The sequence below is a fragment of the Thrips palmi genome, unplaced genomic scaffold (genome assembly GCF_012932325.1).
Source record: "Thrips palmi isolate BJ-2018 unplaced genomic scaffold, TpBJ-2018v1 HiC_scaffold_10, whole genome shotgun sequence".
NCBI lineage: Eukaryota > Metazoa > Arthropoda > Insecta > Thysanoptera > Thripidae > Thrips > Thrips palmi.
Window position 1 is genome coordinate 12,816,362 of NW_023144621.1, and position 15,983 is coordinate 12,832,344.

The 15,983-nt window shown below is 58.5% G+C and overlaps 1 protein-coding gene across 1 annotated transcript; it reads left to right on the forward strand.

Annotated features, from left to right (window-relative positions):
- The first annotated feature begins 6,456 nt into the window (after window positions 1-6,456).
- On the forward strand, window positions 6,457-15,745 carry LOC117652642 (GTP-binding protein REM 2-like). Its single transcript, XM_034397725.1, has 5 exons — window positions 6,457-6,691; window positions 13,490-13,846; window positions 14,081-14,250; window positions 14,329-14,420; window positions 14,499-15,745. The coding sequence occupies exons 1-5, from the start codon at window positions 6,621-6,623 to the stop codon at window positions 15,066-15,068; spliced, it is 1,260 nt and encodes a 419-aa protein (XP_034253616.1). The 5' UTR covers window positions 6,457-6,620; the 3' UTR covers window positions 15,069-15,745.
- Window positions 15,746-15,983: the final 238 nt, after the last annotated feature.

Genomic DNA, 15,983 nt, shown 5'->3' on the forward strand with positions numbered 1-15,983 from the left:
CGGAATAACAAAAAAGAAGAAGCGGCACGGCTCGCCTTCCCGGCGCTATACTTTCAAACGGCCTTTAAAAAAAGAGAAAAGGTCCCTAAATCGTTGCTATTTGAACGTCAGCGAAGTCCTCCGCGAGGCGCGGCGGCGCGGCGTAACAAGTGGAGTCGAGTTTCAAAAGAAATCGCCAAGCGGCGCGAGTCTAGTGCGCTAGACTGGGTCGCGGGGGCGGCGGGGGCGGCTGGGGCAGTCGGGGCGCCCCCCAGCCCGGCCGGCCGGACACTTTACGAGGCCGTAAGTCAGTGCGCAAGTAGCGCCGAGCCGGCGGCCGGGTGGCCACCCTATCAGGGGATTCATTTGCGCGCGGATTGAACGACGCGATGCTGCCTGCCAACTAGGACGAAGGCACGAAGCACAGTGGGCCAGAAGACCGGTGGAGGCGGCCGGAATTCTAGACCTAGACGCGCTTTGAGCTCCAGAGTCGCTGAAGAGAAGTCGAACCGAGCGTGTGACCCCACCAGCGGATTCCTCTTTCGGAGAGCAATCCATTGGTGGGGTCACACGTTCGGTTCGAGTCCCATTTAGCGACTCTGGAGCTCAAAAAGCGTCTTTGGCCGCCTGCACCGGTCTTCTGGCCCACTGTGCGCCGGCATAGCGTCGCCGAGGAGGAAGTATCATCACCTGGGCGGCGTGACTGACGGCTGGGGCGGGCTGACCGGGCCAACGCGCGCGCGCGCGCGTGTGTGTGTGCGCGTGCGCTTGTGTGTGTGTGTGTCAGCGCGTGGGAGGCGTAGGGGGTCATGGGCGGCGTGTACCCGAACTACCACAAGTCATCCCAATGCCAATACTGCGTCCTCTTTTTCCCTTCGGGCTTCGGGATTTGGGTCAGAGGCCTGCGCCGGGCCTGCCTGGCCGAGGCCTGCCTGGCGCCCGCCGCCCGGCCGAGACCTTTGTAGTCCTGCCAGGGCTGGCCAGGGCCAGCGGACTGCCTTCTCTCGCACCGATACGGGACGGCTCGTGAGTGCGAGAGAGACAGCCAGCTCGGCCGGCCGACGGCAGCCCACCTTAAGGAGCATCTAGATGGCCATCCATCACCACGTTATTCGCAGTGACACGTCCTGACTCGGGGATGATTTTCGTCGTGCCGATAATGACTCATTCTGCCAGCCTGGCCCGCCTGGCCCGCCTGGCCAGCCACCATCACTCACCCGGCCACAGCGTCTCTCTCGCACCCAGGCGGCGCGCCCCGCGAGTGCGGGAGAGAGAGACCAACCCCCCAGTAGCGGCCCGGCCACACACCTCGCGGAGACGCGGCCTGATTGAAAAGGGAGCATAAACGTCACGTCTCGCCCGCCGGCGGAAGGCTTTAGTTGTTGTTTTGTTTTTGTTTCCATTTCACACCGGCCAAGTTGCTGCAGTCCCTGACCCCGATAAGCGGAAAAGCAGGGAGAGAGAGAGGGAGAGGGAGAGGGAGAGAGAGAGAGAGAGAGAGAGAGAGAGAGAGAGAGAGAGAGAGAGAGAGAGAGAGACATCATGAGTCAAGTCCAGCAATCGATGGCGGCCTTATTTTCGGACGCGCGCGCACACGTGTGTGTGTGTGTGTGTGTGTGTGTGTGTGTGTGTGTGTGTGTGCGAGGGCGTCCCGCGTAAGTCGGCCATGTTTACAAGGCTTGCAGCGCTTTCCGGAACTGGCTGTGTTCGACTGTGTTCTAGGACGACTCGCTGCAGGCAAAGTTACGCTCACTCTATCCATACTACATCCTGAAAAGCCAACAACGGAGTCGCCTCGTCTGTTCGGTTCGACAAAGATCCGCTCTCGAAGACGCCGCGGCCCGTCGACAGGGCACTGACCCTGAGGAACCGCACGCCGAGGCACAGTGGATTTGCCAGAAGACCGGTGGAGGCGGCCAAAACTCGAGACGCGTTTTGAGCTCCAGAGTCGCTGAAGAGAAGTCGAACCGAGCGTGTGACCCCACCAGCGGATTCCTCTTTCGGAGAGCAATCCATTGGTGGGGTCACACGTTCGGTTCGAGTCCCATTTAGCGACTCTGGAACTCGAAACGCGTGACTCCACGAAAGGATTGCTCGTCCCAATCTCGAACACGCTCGATCAAGCCTCGATTCGCATTGGAATGAAAGTGACGTCACCTTCCTGGAATTGCAATCGCGCGTTCAAAACAAGGCGAGGTTCCCGGAAAGGCCGCGTGTGCCGCGTGGGCCGCGTGGTGCGTAGAGCCTGTTGCCCCGAGACTGCAGGTTGTTTTGCCCCTTTTCCCGCGCACAACGGATGCCGTTCGCGTAGCCGCGTAGCCCGAGCGGAACAACAGCCACTTCCCTCGGCCAAACCTTCCATTCGAGCTCAACGGCATTCGGCACCCCGCTCCGCGCTGCGCAGTCCTGCTAGGTGATTCCGCATGTTTTATTTTGTAATATGTCATGACGGCATTTTGCGAAGTGACATTTTTACCAGGCTCCACGGTGCACAGTGGGACAGAAGACCAGTGGAGGCGTTTTGGGCTGCGGAGTCTTGAAATGGGACTCGAACCGAGCGTGTGATGCCACCAACGGACTGCTCTCCGAACGAGGAATCCATTGGTGGGGTCACACGGTAAGTTCGAGTCCTGCTTCGCGACTCTGGACCACAGAACGCTTCTAGAGTTTTGCCCGCCTCCACCGGGCTCCTGGCCCACCGTGCGGTGGTGTGTTGGACCTCTTAAAAATAGGTGGCAGACGCACTATATCGTGCGCAGTCTCTTCTATTGGTTCGCTCGAAAGAAAGGCCTTGTTGTGCTTCGCGCTCTCTCGCCCTGCCGCTTCCGTCGCTCCCACCCACACTGGCGTAGTACACACACGGCCCGGCGAGGGAGGCCACTTCCTCGAACAGCAACCTGCGCGGATCGCTCAGCGCCCCGCCCCGCCGTTGCTTCCAGCAACAAGACACAACAGTTCGGCCGCCGGCGGCCCGATCTCGAACAGGCCTTTGATGCTCCCTCTCTCTCGCCCTCACGGGGCGTCCCGCAGGGCCGCAGGGGTGCGAGAGAGACGGGGCGCCTGCCGGGCGCTGGCGTCACACGAGACGCCCGCTCCGCTGTTCCGAGGAAGAAAAGGATTCCGCCACTGTTATTGCGTCCATAATGGAGCCAGCAACAACAACAACAAGGGCAGGAGGATAACTGGCGCAAGGTCGGCCCGGCAGCAGCAACAACAACAACATTGTTTTAGCGTTCTCAGTAGGAAGATGACTGGGAAGTCCGGCTGGGCCGTTGCAAATTGGGAAGCGTGTCGGGGGAAACAAAGCGCCCTCTCTCTCTCTCTCTCTCTCTCTCTCTCTCTCTCTCTGTCTCTCTCTCCCTGTCTCTCTAGTGACTTGTCTCACTCGTATTGACGCGAGCGGTATATTTTTGTGAAGGTGCAAGGGGGATCATGACCCGGGGGGCAACGAACGCCTTGGTGCACAACGTGCATACCCAGACTCAACACACACACACACACTGCCGATCACCTGTAAACACGCGCTAACGCGAGCTAACGTGTCCGTCGCGCTGCGTCGCCACGTCGCGGCCACTCAGCGGAGCGCCTTAGCAGACGACGCGCACGGCGGCGGCCACGCTCTGCAGACGACACGGCGCCCCGCCGACGATGCGGCTGTCCATACTGCGCTCTCTCTCGCACTCGCGGCCCGGCCGCACGGCCCGTCGGGTGCGAGAGAGACGGAGCGACACGGGCCACTCGACGGCGGCGAGATGGCAGAGAGAGGGACGGTGTGTTTTGGGGTGTGTATCTTTCCCGCTGATCCGGCGTGGCGGGTGTCCAAACACACCTTCTCCCTCCCACCCTCCTTCTCTCTCTCTCTCTCTCTCTCTCTCTCTCTCTCTCTCTCTCTCTCTCTCTCTCTCTCTCTCTCTCAGCTGCGGCGCCTTTCACCCGGGCGATATCCGGGACGTAATCCACTGAGCCTCAAACCAAACGCGGCGCTGCACCGCATCAATGCAAAATAAATGGGGAGAGAGACGGAAGGGGGCGGGGGGTCGAATCCGCGAACAGCGAAAACGAGTAACAAGGCGGGATGTGGATGGAACAGCGGTCTGTCGAAACAAAGCCCTGGTCGCTCCACTCCACCTGAGCGTCTCGTCTCACCTGTCATACCTTGGTGCAAAAAAAAAACCAATATGAAAAATAATCAATTTTGTGCGACGGCATCGTTTGTTGCGTGCGGTTTCGCTGCGACGTGACAACGGAATTCTATTTTCGGGGCCGGCGACGTTTTCGCTGCTGTTGCTGCAGGCGACGCGGGGCGACGCGAGGCGACGGCTAGCCCAGCCTGCGGACCGACTCCGAGAGTCGTTTTCGTCGCTCTGTCTCTCTCGCAGTCGTGGGGAGTCCCCTAAAGGTGCGGCAGAGACAGAGCGACGAAAACGACTCTCGGAATCGGTCTGCTAGCCCAGCCTGGCCCAGCCCCCGGGGGCCAGTGACTGCCTGCTTCCATTTCCTACCGTTTCCCTTTCAGTTCCTGTGATGTATCTCTCCGCGATGATGGGGTGACCGGGTGGGACCCCTCTCTCTCTCTGTGGGGTGTGTGTGTGTGTGTGTGTGTGTGTGTGTCGCCACGCTTTTGAGGTCCAAGACATTTGTCAAACTCGTTTGAAAATAGTGGCTCCCCGCAGACAAGCGCAGGGCTGCGCAGCTGCGCAGCAAGTGGATGACATTCTCCACATGGCAACCCATGGCAGCCGAGCGGCGCGGCGGGCGCCTCCAGAAATTCGTCCTCGACTAACAGTGGGCCAGAGAACCGGCGGAGGTGGTCAAAATCCCGGACGCGTTTTGAGCTCCAGAGTCGCTAAGCAGGACTCCAACCGGACGTGTGGCCCCACCAATGAATTCCTCGTTCGGAGAGCAATCCATTGGTGGGGTCACACGTTCGGTTCGGGTCCTGCAGCTCAAAACGCGTCCGGGGTTTTGACCGCCTGCACCGGCTCTGGCCCACTGTGCGTGCTCCGCGCTGAGCGGCGCTTTGCCCCTGTCGTCTGGAAGGTAGGCCCGCCCGCCGGCCCTCGGTGCGACGGGTGTCAGCAAGTTGCCTACCTCGCAGGCGCGCAGCGCACTCTACCGGCCCCGCCGCCAGCCAGCCAGCCAGCAGGTGGTTTCCGAGCGGGGGTCTGTCTCTCTCGCACCCACGCGAGGCGCCCCACGAGTGGGAGGGAGAGAGACCTCGCTCGGAGTCAGTCTGTAGCACCTCGACCCTGCGGGTGCCGAGTCCCAATTAGTGGACCGCCCGTCGTCCCCCCCCCCCTCCCCCAGCGCGGTCTGGCCCTGGGAAGTGGTCCGCCCCGCCCAAATGCAGGCCGACAGCGCCGACAGCGGCAGCAGCCCGGCCGGGGTACCGGTGGGCCCAGGGTGGGCCGCGGCGGCACGGCAGCGCGGCAAGCCGTGGCCGTAATTGCTGTTCCGCAACAATGCACCCGCTCCTACAATGTACAATGCGATCCCGAGGCATTGCCCGGCATTGCCCCACCCAAGGCCCCGGCGGCCCCGGCGGCCCCGAAGGGCGGAGGACATGAAATATGCAGAGATGCCGGCTGGACGCGGCCGGCGCACAGTGGGCCAGAAGACCGGCGGAGGCGGCCGAAATCTCGGACGCGTTTTGAGCTCCAGAGTCACTTAATGGGTCTCGAACCGAACGTGTGGCCCCACCAATGGATTGCTCTCCGAACGAGGAATCCATTGATGGGGTCACACGCCCGGTTCGTGTCCCGTTTCGTGACTCTGGTGTTCAAAACCTCTCTCGAATTTTGGCCGCCTCCACCGGTCTTCTGGCCCACTGTGCGCGCGCCCTCTGCGTGTGGCGCGCAGCGTCCCGCCTTGGCTCGGCTGCGTCGTCCGGACAACCGCCCAAGCGGCGTGGTGCACAGTTTCATGCTTCATGGGTCAAAGCGACGTCGAAAAGAAACATCGTGTCGGCGTGAAAGTTGGTCCATGATTTGACGACTTCGCCGTCCATGACGACTTGCCGAAGGGCGCGCCGTCCATGACGACTTGCCGAAGGGCGCGCCGTCCATGACGACTTGCCGAAGGGCGCGCCGTCCATGACGACTTGCCGAAGGGCGCGCCGTCCATGACGACTTGCCGAAGGGCGCGCCGTCCATGACGACTTGCCGAAGGGCGCGCCGTCCATGACGACTTGCCGAAGGGCGCGCCGTCCATGACGACTTGCCGAAGGGCCCGCGGCCCCTGCCGAAGGGCCGGCCTGCGCCCTGCCCTGCGCACTGCAGCGCGTCGGCTATTCTGAGCGGCGGGAGTGGCGGGCGGGGCGGGGCGGGGCCGGCTGCAGACAACACACATGTGCTCTGAATACGTCACCCGCGGACGTCACACTCCCAGAAGAGTGTAGGGGGGGAAGTCGAGGAACCCGACTGCAGGCTCGGCTATTTAAGCGTGGCCGGGCGGCGGGGTGCGTTAGTCTCAAATCTGCATCGGCCCTCGCGCACCGCGTCGACAGCGGTCCGTCGCGCCTACGCTGTGAAGAAGCCAGTGTACAGACAGTGCAGTGCAGTGCCCTTTGGATTTACGCAAGTGTGTCACAGACCTCGTCACGGCCCTCGTCACCACCCTCGTCACAGCCACGCTCCGTCACCATGAAGCAGTTCCTGGACGTGGTCAACGCAGTCACCCTCAACCAGCTGCACGTCGGCAGCGACAAAATGAGGTGAGTTCGCTTTCAAATACAATCATTTTTCCAAACAAAAAACAAAAGTTTGTTACCGCATGAAGTTGCGGGGGCAACAAAATTAAGCGCCGCTCTGCTCCGCCGAGCGCAACTAAGTGCGTTCGCGGGGTCATACCCGGTGCACTGTATTTTTAGACGGAAGCTCTATTCCGAAAGCAGTTTTCCTTGACTGCACTCAATGCAAGCTGCAACAAACTTCAGAGAGGAAAAGCAACGCACTCACACACGCCCAAAAAAAAAGATACTGTCGAAGTACATTTTTGTGCGTTTTTGTTTCGGTGTTTTGCTTGTTGCGCCCCACACCGCTGGAAGCGACGTTGCGCGAAACGAGAACGTGTCGGAAGGGGTGAAAACTTTCCTGGAAATACCTAAGTGATGGATGCAAATGTCAAAAAGTACCCGCCTTGGTACCCGCCTCTCTCTCTCTCTTCTTTTGCATTGTATCATCCAGTATTTCTGCGGGTACACTCATTCGTCTGACCGTCGAGTCTCGCCACAGCAGTGTGGCCTTGTGCGCGGTCTCGTCTCGGGAAGGGGCGGAGAGAGAGAGAGAGAGAGAGAGAGAGAGGGGGGGGGGGGGGGGGGTTGGCGACGCGCTGCGTGGGCTCAGCATGGGCTAACCCCGCGGGCGGTGTCTCCTACTACTGAGTCACCAAAGAGAATCGGGAAGATGACCGACTCACTTTTCGAGACGGATAAAAAGGAAAGCCCGGCTGTTTCATGAGACGGGAAAAGCTCGGGAAAACTCCATGCGCCAAAAGTATACTTCGCGCGAAGTGCACTGGCAAGCGGTCAGCGCTGCTGTCGAGTTCATCGATTCTCAGTGCTCAGACTGTTCAGCTGAGACCGATTCCGGAGACCCTCTGGCTTATGTTTAGCACACTGCTAGAAATTGAGCGAGAGCAGAAGAAAGCTGATTGTTCCCTGGTCTTTCTTCCATATTTTTGGGAGCGGTTGTTTTTCGCCATCGGGGGCCAAAACAGATTACTGTTCGCCCTGCTAAGTGGAGAGCAGCTGGAGAAGCGCCGGACCAGTCCCGCCATAATCTACTCCCTCAAGGCTGCCTCGCTGGGCCTCGCTGGCGTCAAAGTCCAAACTACCCTAAAGCCGCCGCACAGTGGGCCAAAACTCCAGGCGCGTTTGGAGCTCCAGAGATGCCAAATAGGACTCGAACCAAACGTGTGACCCCAACAACGGATTCCTCGATTGTAGCGGAACCCATTGGTGAGGTCACACGTTCGGTTCGAGTCTCATTTAGCGACTTTGGAGCTCAAAACGCGCCTGGACTTTCGACCGCCTCCACTGGTCGTCTGGCCCACTGTGCACCGCCTCTGTCTCTCTCGCACTCGTGGGCGTCCCGCTTGGGTGCGAGAGAGACAGAGAGAACGACTCTCGGAATCGGTCTGCAGCTGAAACAACGCCGCGACGCTGCGGGGTCGGAGACCTGGACGAGTGGGATGGTTGACCAGAAAAGCCATCCTAGACGCGAGCGAGGGTGCAGCCGACCGGGGCCTCACCCCGGGGAAGAGGGAGGGGGCACAGAGGAGATCCCTATTCACTACCGGTGCGTCCTGATCCCAGAGATCCTTCGGGCGCCCCGCGGTCCGTGTAAATATACACCCCTTCCTTTGGTATAACTGAAGGCTTACCGAGCGCGGGGTCTCGGCACGACAGCCCGGCAGGGCGGCTGGCTGGCTTCCGAAGCAAGCAATGGCAAGCAAGCAAGCACTGGCAAACGGACGAACGGAGAGAAAAAGTGCAGTAAAAACAATTGACGAGAGCGAGAGGGGGAGAGAAAGGATGGATCCTGACTCCTTACTTTCGGCTCGTAAACGCAGCGAGCGCGTTCGGAACCTTCCATTCTGGCAGTCAGGACTCGTTCCCGCCGGGGCCGTCTTCCACGTCTTCCGCGAGAGCGCCCCGCCCCGCCCCGCCCCGCCCCGGCGCTGTCTTGTCTCGCGCTCCTCGCGGCTCGTTGCGGCTGGTTTATTATGTCACTTCAGCCGCCACTCCGCCGCTCGGGACGAAAGACGCGGCACACACCGTAAGTATGCAACCAAAATTTACGGAACTCGGCACGAACCAATGGTAACGAAGACTGCCGAGTTTGCTGACACGTGTGACATTGGGGCACACTCGCACGCCCCAGTAACCCTACGAAATCAAAGACATACTAATACTACACACAAAGATACAAAGAACATTCCCACATAAACGTAAATGCATTAAAGGCAGACATTTAAGTAACTTCTTACAATCTTGCACACATGAAAGGGGCTTCTGCCCACATCCGTGGAGCCTCTAAGTAGTCCGCCATTGAGCCATGTCTAGGGGTTACTCCTCCGTAGGCCCGAAAAAGTTTTAGAAACGTTTAAAATTAACTGGAAACAGTTTGGAAATTTTAAACGTCTTATTTGGGTGTAGCGCGAAAAGTTCTTCTAGGCGACCACGGTAGGACAAGACTTGAGTGTCCTCGCTAGGCGCAGTTTACATTCTTTTAATATAGTAATGGAAGTCTCTGAGTCGTCAGACTCCATGGTGTATTTACACTATATATTGCCTACATATAGAGCAATGTATGAAATTCATATATTTGCCACATATTTTTTATATCGGAAAAGTATCTTGCTAAATTATCTTTTCCACATATGACGTCAATACATGTTGGGTCATATATTTTGTCCATATAGTGCCCATATATTTTCCATTTTGCAAGGGCGTCACTCCGCCGCTCGGGACGCGACGCGACGCGGCGCCACCACCGTAAGTGTGCAACCAAAATTTACGCGGAAACCTCGGCGACGAACCAAGGGCAACGACGGGCCGCCGGGGTTTGCTGACCCCCTGTGACACGCGCACACACACGCACGCACACACACAAACACACACACAGTCACGAAATCAAAGACATACAAACACACACACAAAGACATACAGAGAACATTCCCAACATAAATACGTAAATTCATTACAAACAACACATACATACGCGCACACACACACACACACACACACGAAGTCGGGCTTACCTGCGCCCCCCCTTCCCGAGGAGCCTCTAAGTAGTGCCCGACCGGTCGGGCTCCTTGTCCTAGGGGTGTAACTCTCGCCGGCAGAGGCGCGAACAAAGTTTTGCAAAGGTATGAAAGGAAATGGGAAAGAATGGAAAGAGGGGGAGGGGGAAATCATAAAAAATGAACAAATTGAATATTCATCGTCCCAGGCAGTGACGCCTCCGCCGTGCCCGCCCCGCCACGCCCCGCCCCGCCACGCCCGCGGACGCGCACGCCGGCCTGATTAGATCATAAAACTAAACTCGGAAAGCCGGGAAATTAAGGGCTTCAATTTATGGGGTGAGCAACTCACCGTGCAGGGTGCGGCCTAAGGCGTGAGTGAGAGAGAGAGAGAGAGAGAGAGAGAGAGAGAGAGAGAGAGAGAGAGAGAGAGAGAGAGAGAGAGAGAGAGGGAGAGGAGAGAGAGAGAATGCGTGGCCGTGAGTGAGCGAGGACCTGGCACGGGCCGGGGAAACATTAATTGTTTTAAACCAGTGGCGAGGCGAAGGGCGTAGGGCTGTGACACGGGCAGGGCCCCCCGGCCCCCTTACGCCCCCCGGCCTCGAGCATCCCTCAGCCCTCAGCGCGGCGCGGCCCCAGGGGCCCAGCACGCCCAGCCCGCTCGCTCCGTCTCTCTCGCACCCTGGGGGCAGCCTACGGGCAGCCACGAGAGCGCGACAGAGAGAGACAGTGCGAGGCGACGAGGGCGACGCGGGCGACGCGGTTCGGAAGCAGTCTGCAGGGGCGACGCCGCGGTGTCTGCCTCGTGTAACTCCTGCTGCCGCGGACTCAGAGTCGTCTCCGCCACTCTGTCTCTCTCGCACCTACACGGCACGCCGCATGAGAGCGAGAGAGACAGAGCCACGACTCTCGGAACCAGTCCGCTGGCGCGCCTTGCGCCTTGCGCCCGAAGCCCGAACGGCCGGAACGTCGTCCTGCCGCCTTTTTTCTCGGCGCCCGTTTTGTTTCGGACGTGACGAATCACTGCGCGGCCCCGGGGGCCTGCAGACCCATTCCGAGAGTCTGTCTCTCTCGCACCTACACGGGACGCCCCATGAGAGCGAGAGAGACAGAGCGACGACTCTCGGAATCAGTCTGCTGGGGCCATCCCCCTTTGCCCCCTCTGCACTGTGGACGGCGGGAAAACAAGCGAGCCGACACAGGGCGGGGCGGGGCGGGGCGGGGCGGGGCGGGGTCACCAGATTGACAAGCAGCCAGCCTCCGACTGCAGTTTAATTGCGTGCTCGTTCTCTGTCGTCCCTCTTTATCGCCTTTATCGTCACTCCGCTTCATTTCATTTACTGCGTCGATCGCAATAAACCATCGTGAGTTTCTTTTTATGACTATATTGGTGCCAAACACCTTGGCCCAGCAGAGAGAGAAAGAAAATGTTGAAACTCAGCTGGCGGGACATCACAAAATTTGAGTTTTTTTTTTTGTTTGTTTGCCATTTTTGAGCGTGACAGGTTTGTATCACCCAAGAAGAGGCGAGACAATTTTGTGTCGTCATCTTTCTGGTGAGACAGGTTTGTATCGCTCAAACAGAGGTGAGACTACAAAGTATCCCTAAAATTTGACCAGAGTTATAAGCCAAGCCACTACAGTGAAATCCCAATCCGAGCAACACTTCAGTTCACGCTTTGAAGGTTTGACCAAAATTAAATTGGCCTACGCTGAACTTGGTCAGCTTATAATAAATTTACACACTGTCCATCTTGCTTAAATAAATAACACATACCTTGTCAATACTTTGTGATGCTGAGATGACTTCATCCAACCAAGGATGGGGACAGCTCATCTCAAGACCAGTTAACAAACAGAATATTCTTGTCAACGAACGGCAGTCATCACTTGATTTTGCTCCAAAACTTAATTCTTATCATTGTTCAAAAAATAAATAAACACTAATGTGAGGCCAAAAGTCCAGTCTTGAGATTACAAAGCACTATTTGGAGTCCCTCCTCTCATCTCCACTGTGAAGATTCCAGGGGGGCAGTAGGACCTGTCCATGGGAGGTTGGTCGGCCCCACTAAAAACAGATATTTTCATGGTTTTTAGGCGTGTCAACATACGTGATGCACTGTCGCGTCCTCATCAGTCAATTTGGTTCACGATTTCCCTGTCCTGTAGTTCTCAAATTTGTAGGTATCAGTCAAAACACGAAACAAGCGACCCAAGAGAAACACGCACGGTACGCAACAAAAACAAACACAGTCCATGCAGCCAACACAAGAAAATTAAAATATGTGAAACGGCACTAGAAGAAAAACAAAAAACGGTAGCTGCTGCCAGTATTTGAAGCCGGCGCCGGGGGGTGGGCGAGAAAAACACGACATTGCGGCTGACTGTGCCGTCAAGGAAATCCACCGACAAACGCGGCACCGCGGCTCTGGGCAAACGTTATTATTGGGGTGAGGTTGCAGGCAGGCGAGGCGAAGCGGGCGAAGCGGGCAAAGCGGGCGAAGCCTGCTGGAACGGCTCGGAACTTCCCCCTCCCCTCCCCCTTTCAAGTGCCAGCAGTGTGACACGAAAACGCTGCAGACTGATTCCGAGAGTCGTTTTCGTCGCTCTGTCCCTCTCGCCCTCCCGGGGCGTCCCGTGTAGGTGCGAGGGAGACAGAGCGACGAGAACAACTTTCGGAATCAGTCTGCTGGACAGGGCTTATGGCGCCAATCGAGGATTACGGACGAAGAAATGAAAAGGCATTGAAAGGGGAGGAGGGGAGGGGCTTTGCTTTCGGACGTAAATGTTGAAGAGGGCATTGGAAGCTCGGTGTGGCTGCGGCCGGCCCGGCCTAGAGGCCCGGCCCGGCGGCGCGGCGGCAAACACATTTAGATGGTCGGAATAAACACGGCGGCTTTGGACTGCTGCTGCTGCTGGTTGCTGTGCGCGCTGTGCGGCCGGCATCGCTCCGTCCCTCTCGCACTCGGGCGGCTCTCCGCGAGGGTGCGAGGAGGACGGAGCCGGCCCGGCACGGCCCGGCCAGCACGCTCAGGTGGCGTGCGCGGATCGTGCGGAGCGTGCTGAGCCGGACAGCGCGCAGCCAAGGTCGCGCGATTTAATTTCGGCTCCGTATTTCCACTCGGATGGACTGTGTTGATGGCAGTGCGGACTAATTGAGGGCCGTGCCTCCGACCCGCGGTTCGGCGGGTTTGGCCGGGTTCTGCTGAATGCAACGGTCCGCGGTTTAGGGTTTTGACGGGTGGGCGTGCGTGTTCTGCTGAATGTGGCTGTGGCGGTGCACTCCGGCCGTGCTTCTGAATAATGTGCCGCGGGCTGGTCCCGAAGGCTCTGTCTCTCTCGCGCCGCGGCGGCCCGCACCACGAGTGCGAGAGAGACAGAGCCCGCCGCAGCGCGTGGAAGTGCCCCTCGTGATGACCGGTGGTGGCATGACGGCCTGCCTGACGGTCCACAGTGGGCCAGAAGAGCGGCGGAGGCGGCCGAAACTCTAGACGCGTTTTGAGCTCCAGAGACTCTAAATGGGACTCGAACCGAACGTGTGACCCCACCAATGGAGTCCTCGTTCGGAGAGCAATCCATTGGTAGTGTCACACGTTAGGTTCGCGTCCCATTTAGCGACTCAGGAGCGCAAACCGCGTCTGGAGTTTTGGCCGCCTTCACCGGTCTTCTGGCCCACTGTGCGGCCTGGTGGCCGTGCGCTATGCAGCCGGCGGCAGCTGTCAAAGAGAGCGAGTCTGACCCTCTCTCCGTCTCTCTCTGGTTGCAGGAGCAGCAGCGTGTCCCCCAGCCCGTGCCACGCGGCGCCGCCCAGCGTGCACCGCGCGCGCTCCATGCGCACGCCCGTGCGCAGCCCCTCGGACTGCTCCATGACGTCCGCCAGCGCGCACGCCCGCGCACGCCCTCGCCGCGCAAGGCCCCGCCCGCGGTCGCATAGCCGCGGCAGCCGCGCCGGCCTGGCCGGCTACTACATGTTCCCGTCGTCGTCCTCGGACGACGAGGACGACGCCCGCGCCGGCGACGTCTACCTGCTGAGGAACTTCGCCATCACCGGCAAGGGCGTGGTGAACCGCGGCGACTCCGTCAAGAGCCGCCGCTCCAGCGCCGACAGCAACGACTGCCCCAGGTGAGGCCCGACCCCGACACAGTGGGCCAGAAGACCGGTGGAGGCGGAATGGCTTTGCTCTACGAACGGGGAATCCATTGGTGGGGTCACACATTCGGTTCGAGTCCAATTAAGCTACTCTGGAGCTCCAAACGCGTCCGGGATTTCGACCGCCTCCACCGGTCTCCTGACCCACTATGCGCCACAATCCCTTCTTCAACGTCCTCTCTCTAAACGGGTTGATGGTTTTTGCAGCCCGGCTGAGCGGTCGCGCAGCCCCACCAAGATCATCGACACCCGCGTCCCGCTGGCGGACCCCCACCGCTACCACGTGGTCATCCTGGGCGCCCAGGGCGTGGGCAAATCGTCCCTCGTCCAGCAGTTCAGCACCTCTGACTTCCTCCACGCCTACTGCGCCTCGCCTGGTGAGTCCTGAGTTCGAATCCCGACGGCAGCGGTTTTCCCACTTTCCTTCTCTGACTGTAACCCCTCGCCTTTTGCAGATGAAGACGCCCTGGAGCGGTCCGTCAACGTCCTCCTGGACGGCGAGGAGTCCGAGCTGTCGTTCCTCGAGCAGCACGACGCTGACGTCACTGTAAGTGCCCGGGTTCAAACCCCCGTGCCCTGTCTGTCCGTTTTGCGGTGTGCTTGACGGCGTCCTTCCTGCCCGCAGAGCGACTACGAGTCCGAGCCGCACGCCTTCTGCGTGGTGTTCGCGGCCACGGACCGCGGCAGCTTCCGCCTGGCGCTGCAGGCCCTGGAGCGGCTCTGGCAGTCGGAGACGGTGGGCACCAAGGCCGTGATCCTGGTGGCCAACAAGACGGACCTGGTGCGCGGCCGCACCGTGTCCACCGAGGAGGCCAAGGCAGCCGCCACGCAGTACGACTGCAAGTACATCGAGACCTCCGTGGCCATCAACCACAACGTGGATGAGCTGCTGGTGGGGCTGCTCACCCAGATCCGGCTCAAGCTCAAGGACCCCGAGAAGTCGCGCAGCATCTTCAGGAAGCGGAGCTTCTCGCGGCGGAAGTCGCTGGGCAAGCTGGCGCTCGGCGACGCCGCCAACCTGGAGCCCACCGACGTCATGTCCAGGGCCAGCACGCGCGGACCCGAGCAGGCCGTGCCCAGGAAGTTGTACCGCGGCTCCAAGACGTCCGCCTCCTTCAGGATGAAGAGCCTCCTGGACAAGGTGCTGGCGCGCGACTCCAAGGCCAAGAGCTGCGAGAAGCTGCACGTCCTGTGATAACTCGCATCTCGCGCTCCGCGACTTGGACTTGACTTTGGAGTTCGTTCCATCACCCCGCGCGTGGTGGTGGTGGCAGCTCGCGAGGCGCGCCCCGGCCCAACGGCCCATCGTCCTGACTGAAACGCTTCTGGAAATATGTATTCGCCAAGTGATTTTTTTTGTTAAATATTACCCTGACTGTGATCTGCCTCTGCGCCCGGTCCCCGCGGGCTGCGGAGGCTTAATTCTAGCGGAAAACACTTATCTAGCTCAGCTGACTGATTTGTGTGGACCAACAGTGTGTGCGTGCATGCGAGAGAAGTGTGTGAGAGTGCGTGTGTGTGTGTGCGCGCGCGCGCGTGCGTGTGTGAACAACGGCCTTAATGTGGACCAAAGTCACACGGGGACGACTGATATTTGTTATACTTGAGGGTATTAGCGAACGTAATCCATGTTTAAATGGTTTGTGTTGCCCACCTGTGTTTTCCCTGGTCAACATTGTAAGGGCACCTTGGTGTCCAAGTTGTCGTTTTGTATTGAGTCATTTATTATGGTTTAAAGTTTTGAGATTCGTATACGATTTAGCTCAACACTTTGTTTTGTTTCGATATTTTGAAGTCCTGTACTCGAGTGTCTCTGTAATTTTATGTGCATTTTCTTAAAAAGAAACAAACAATAAATTGTTATAACAAGCATCGAGTTGTGGTTTCTGTCTGTGCAGTTTGAAAAGTAAAAATGAATAACGCAATAAAATAACGTTATTTACACGAATTTATTTGAATATACTATACAGGATAGCTTTATAAAACAGGGTTCCAATCTCACAAGGAAACACAGTTTCCCGAAATACGAAAAAATATCTAACACGTACAAGGCAAGTAATCAATAAAACTGCACTTTAACAGCGGTCAAAGTCAGAAGTTCTTCACACAG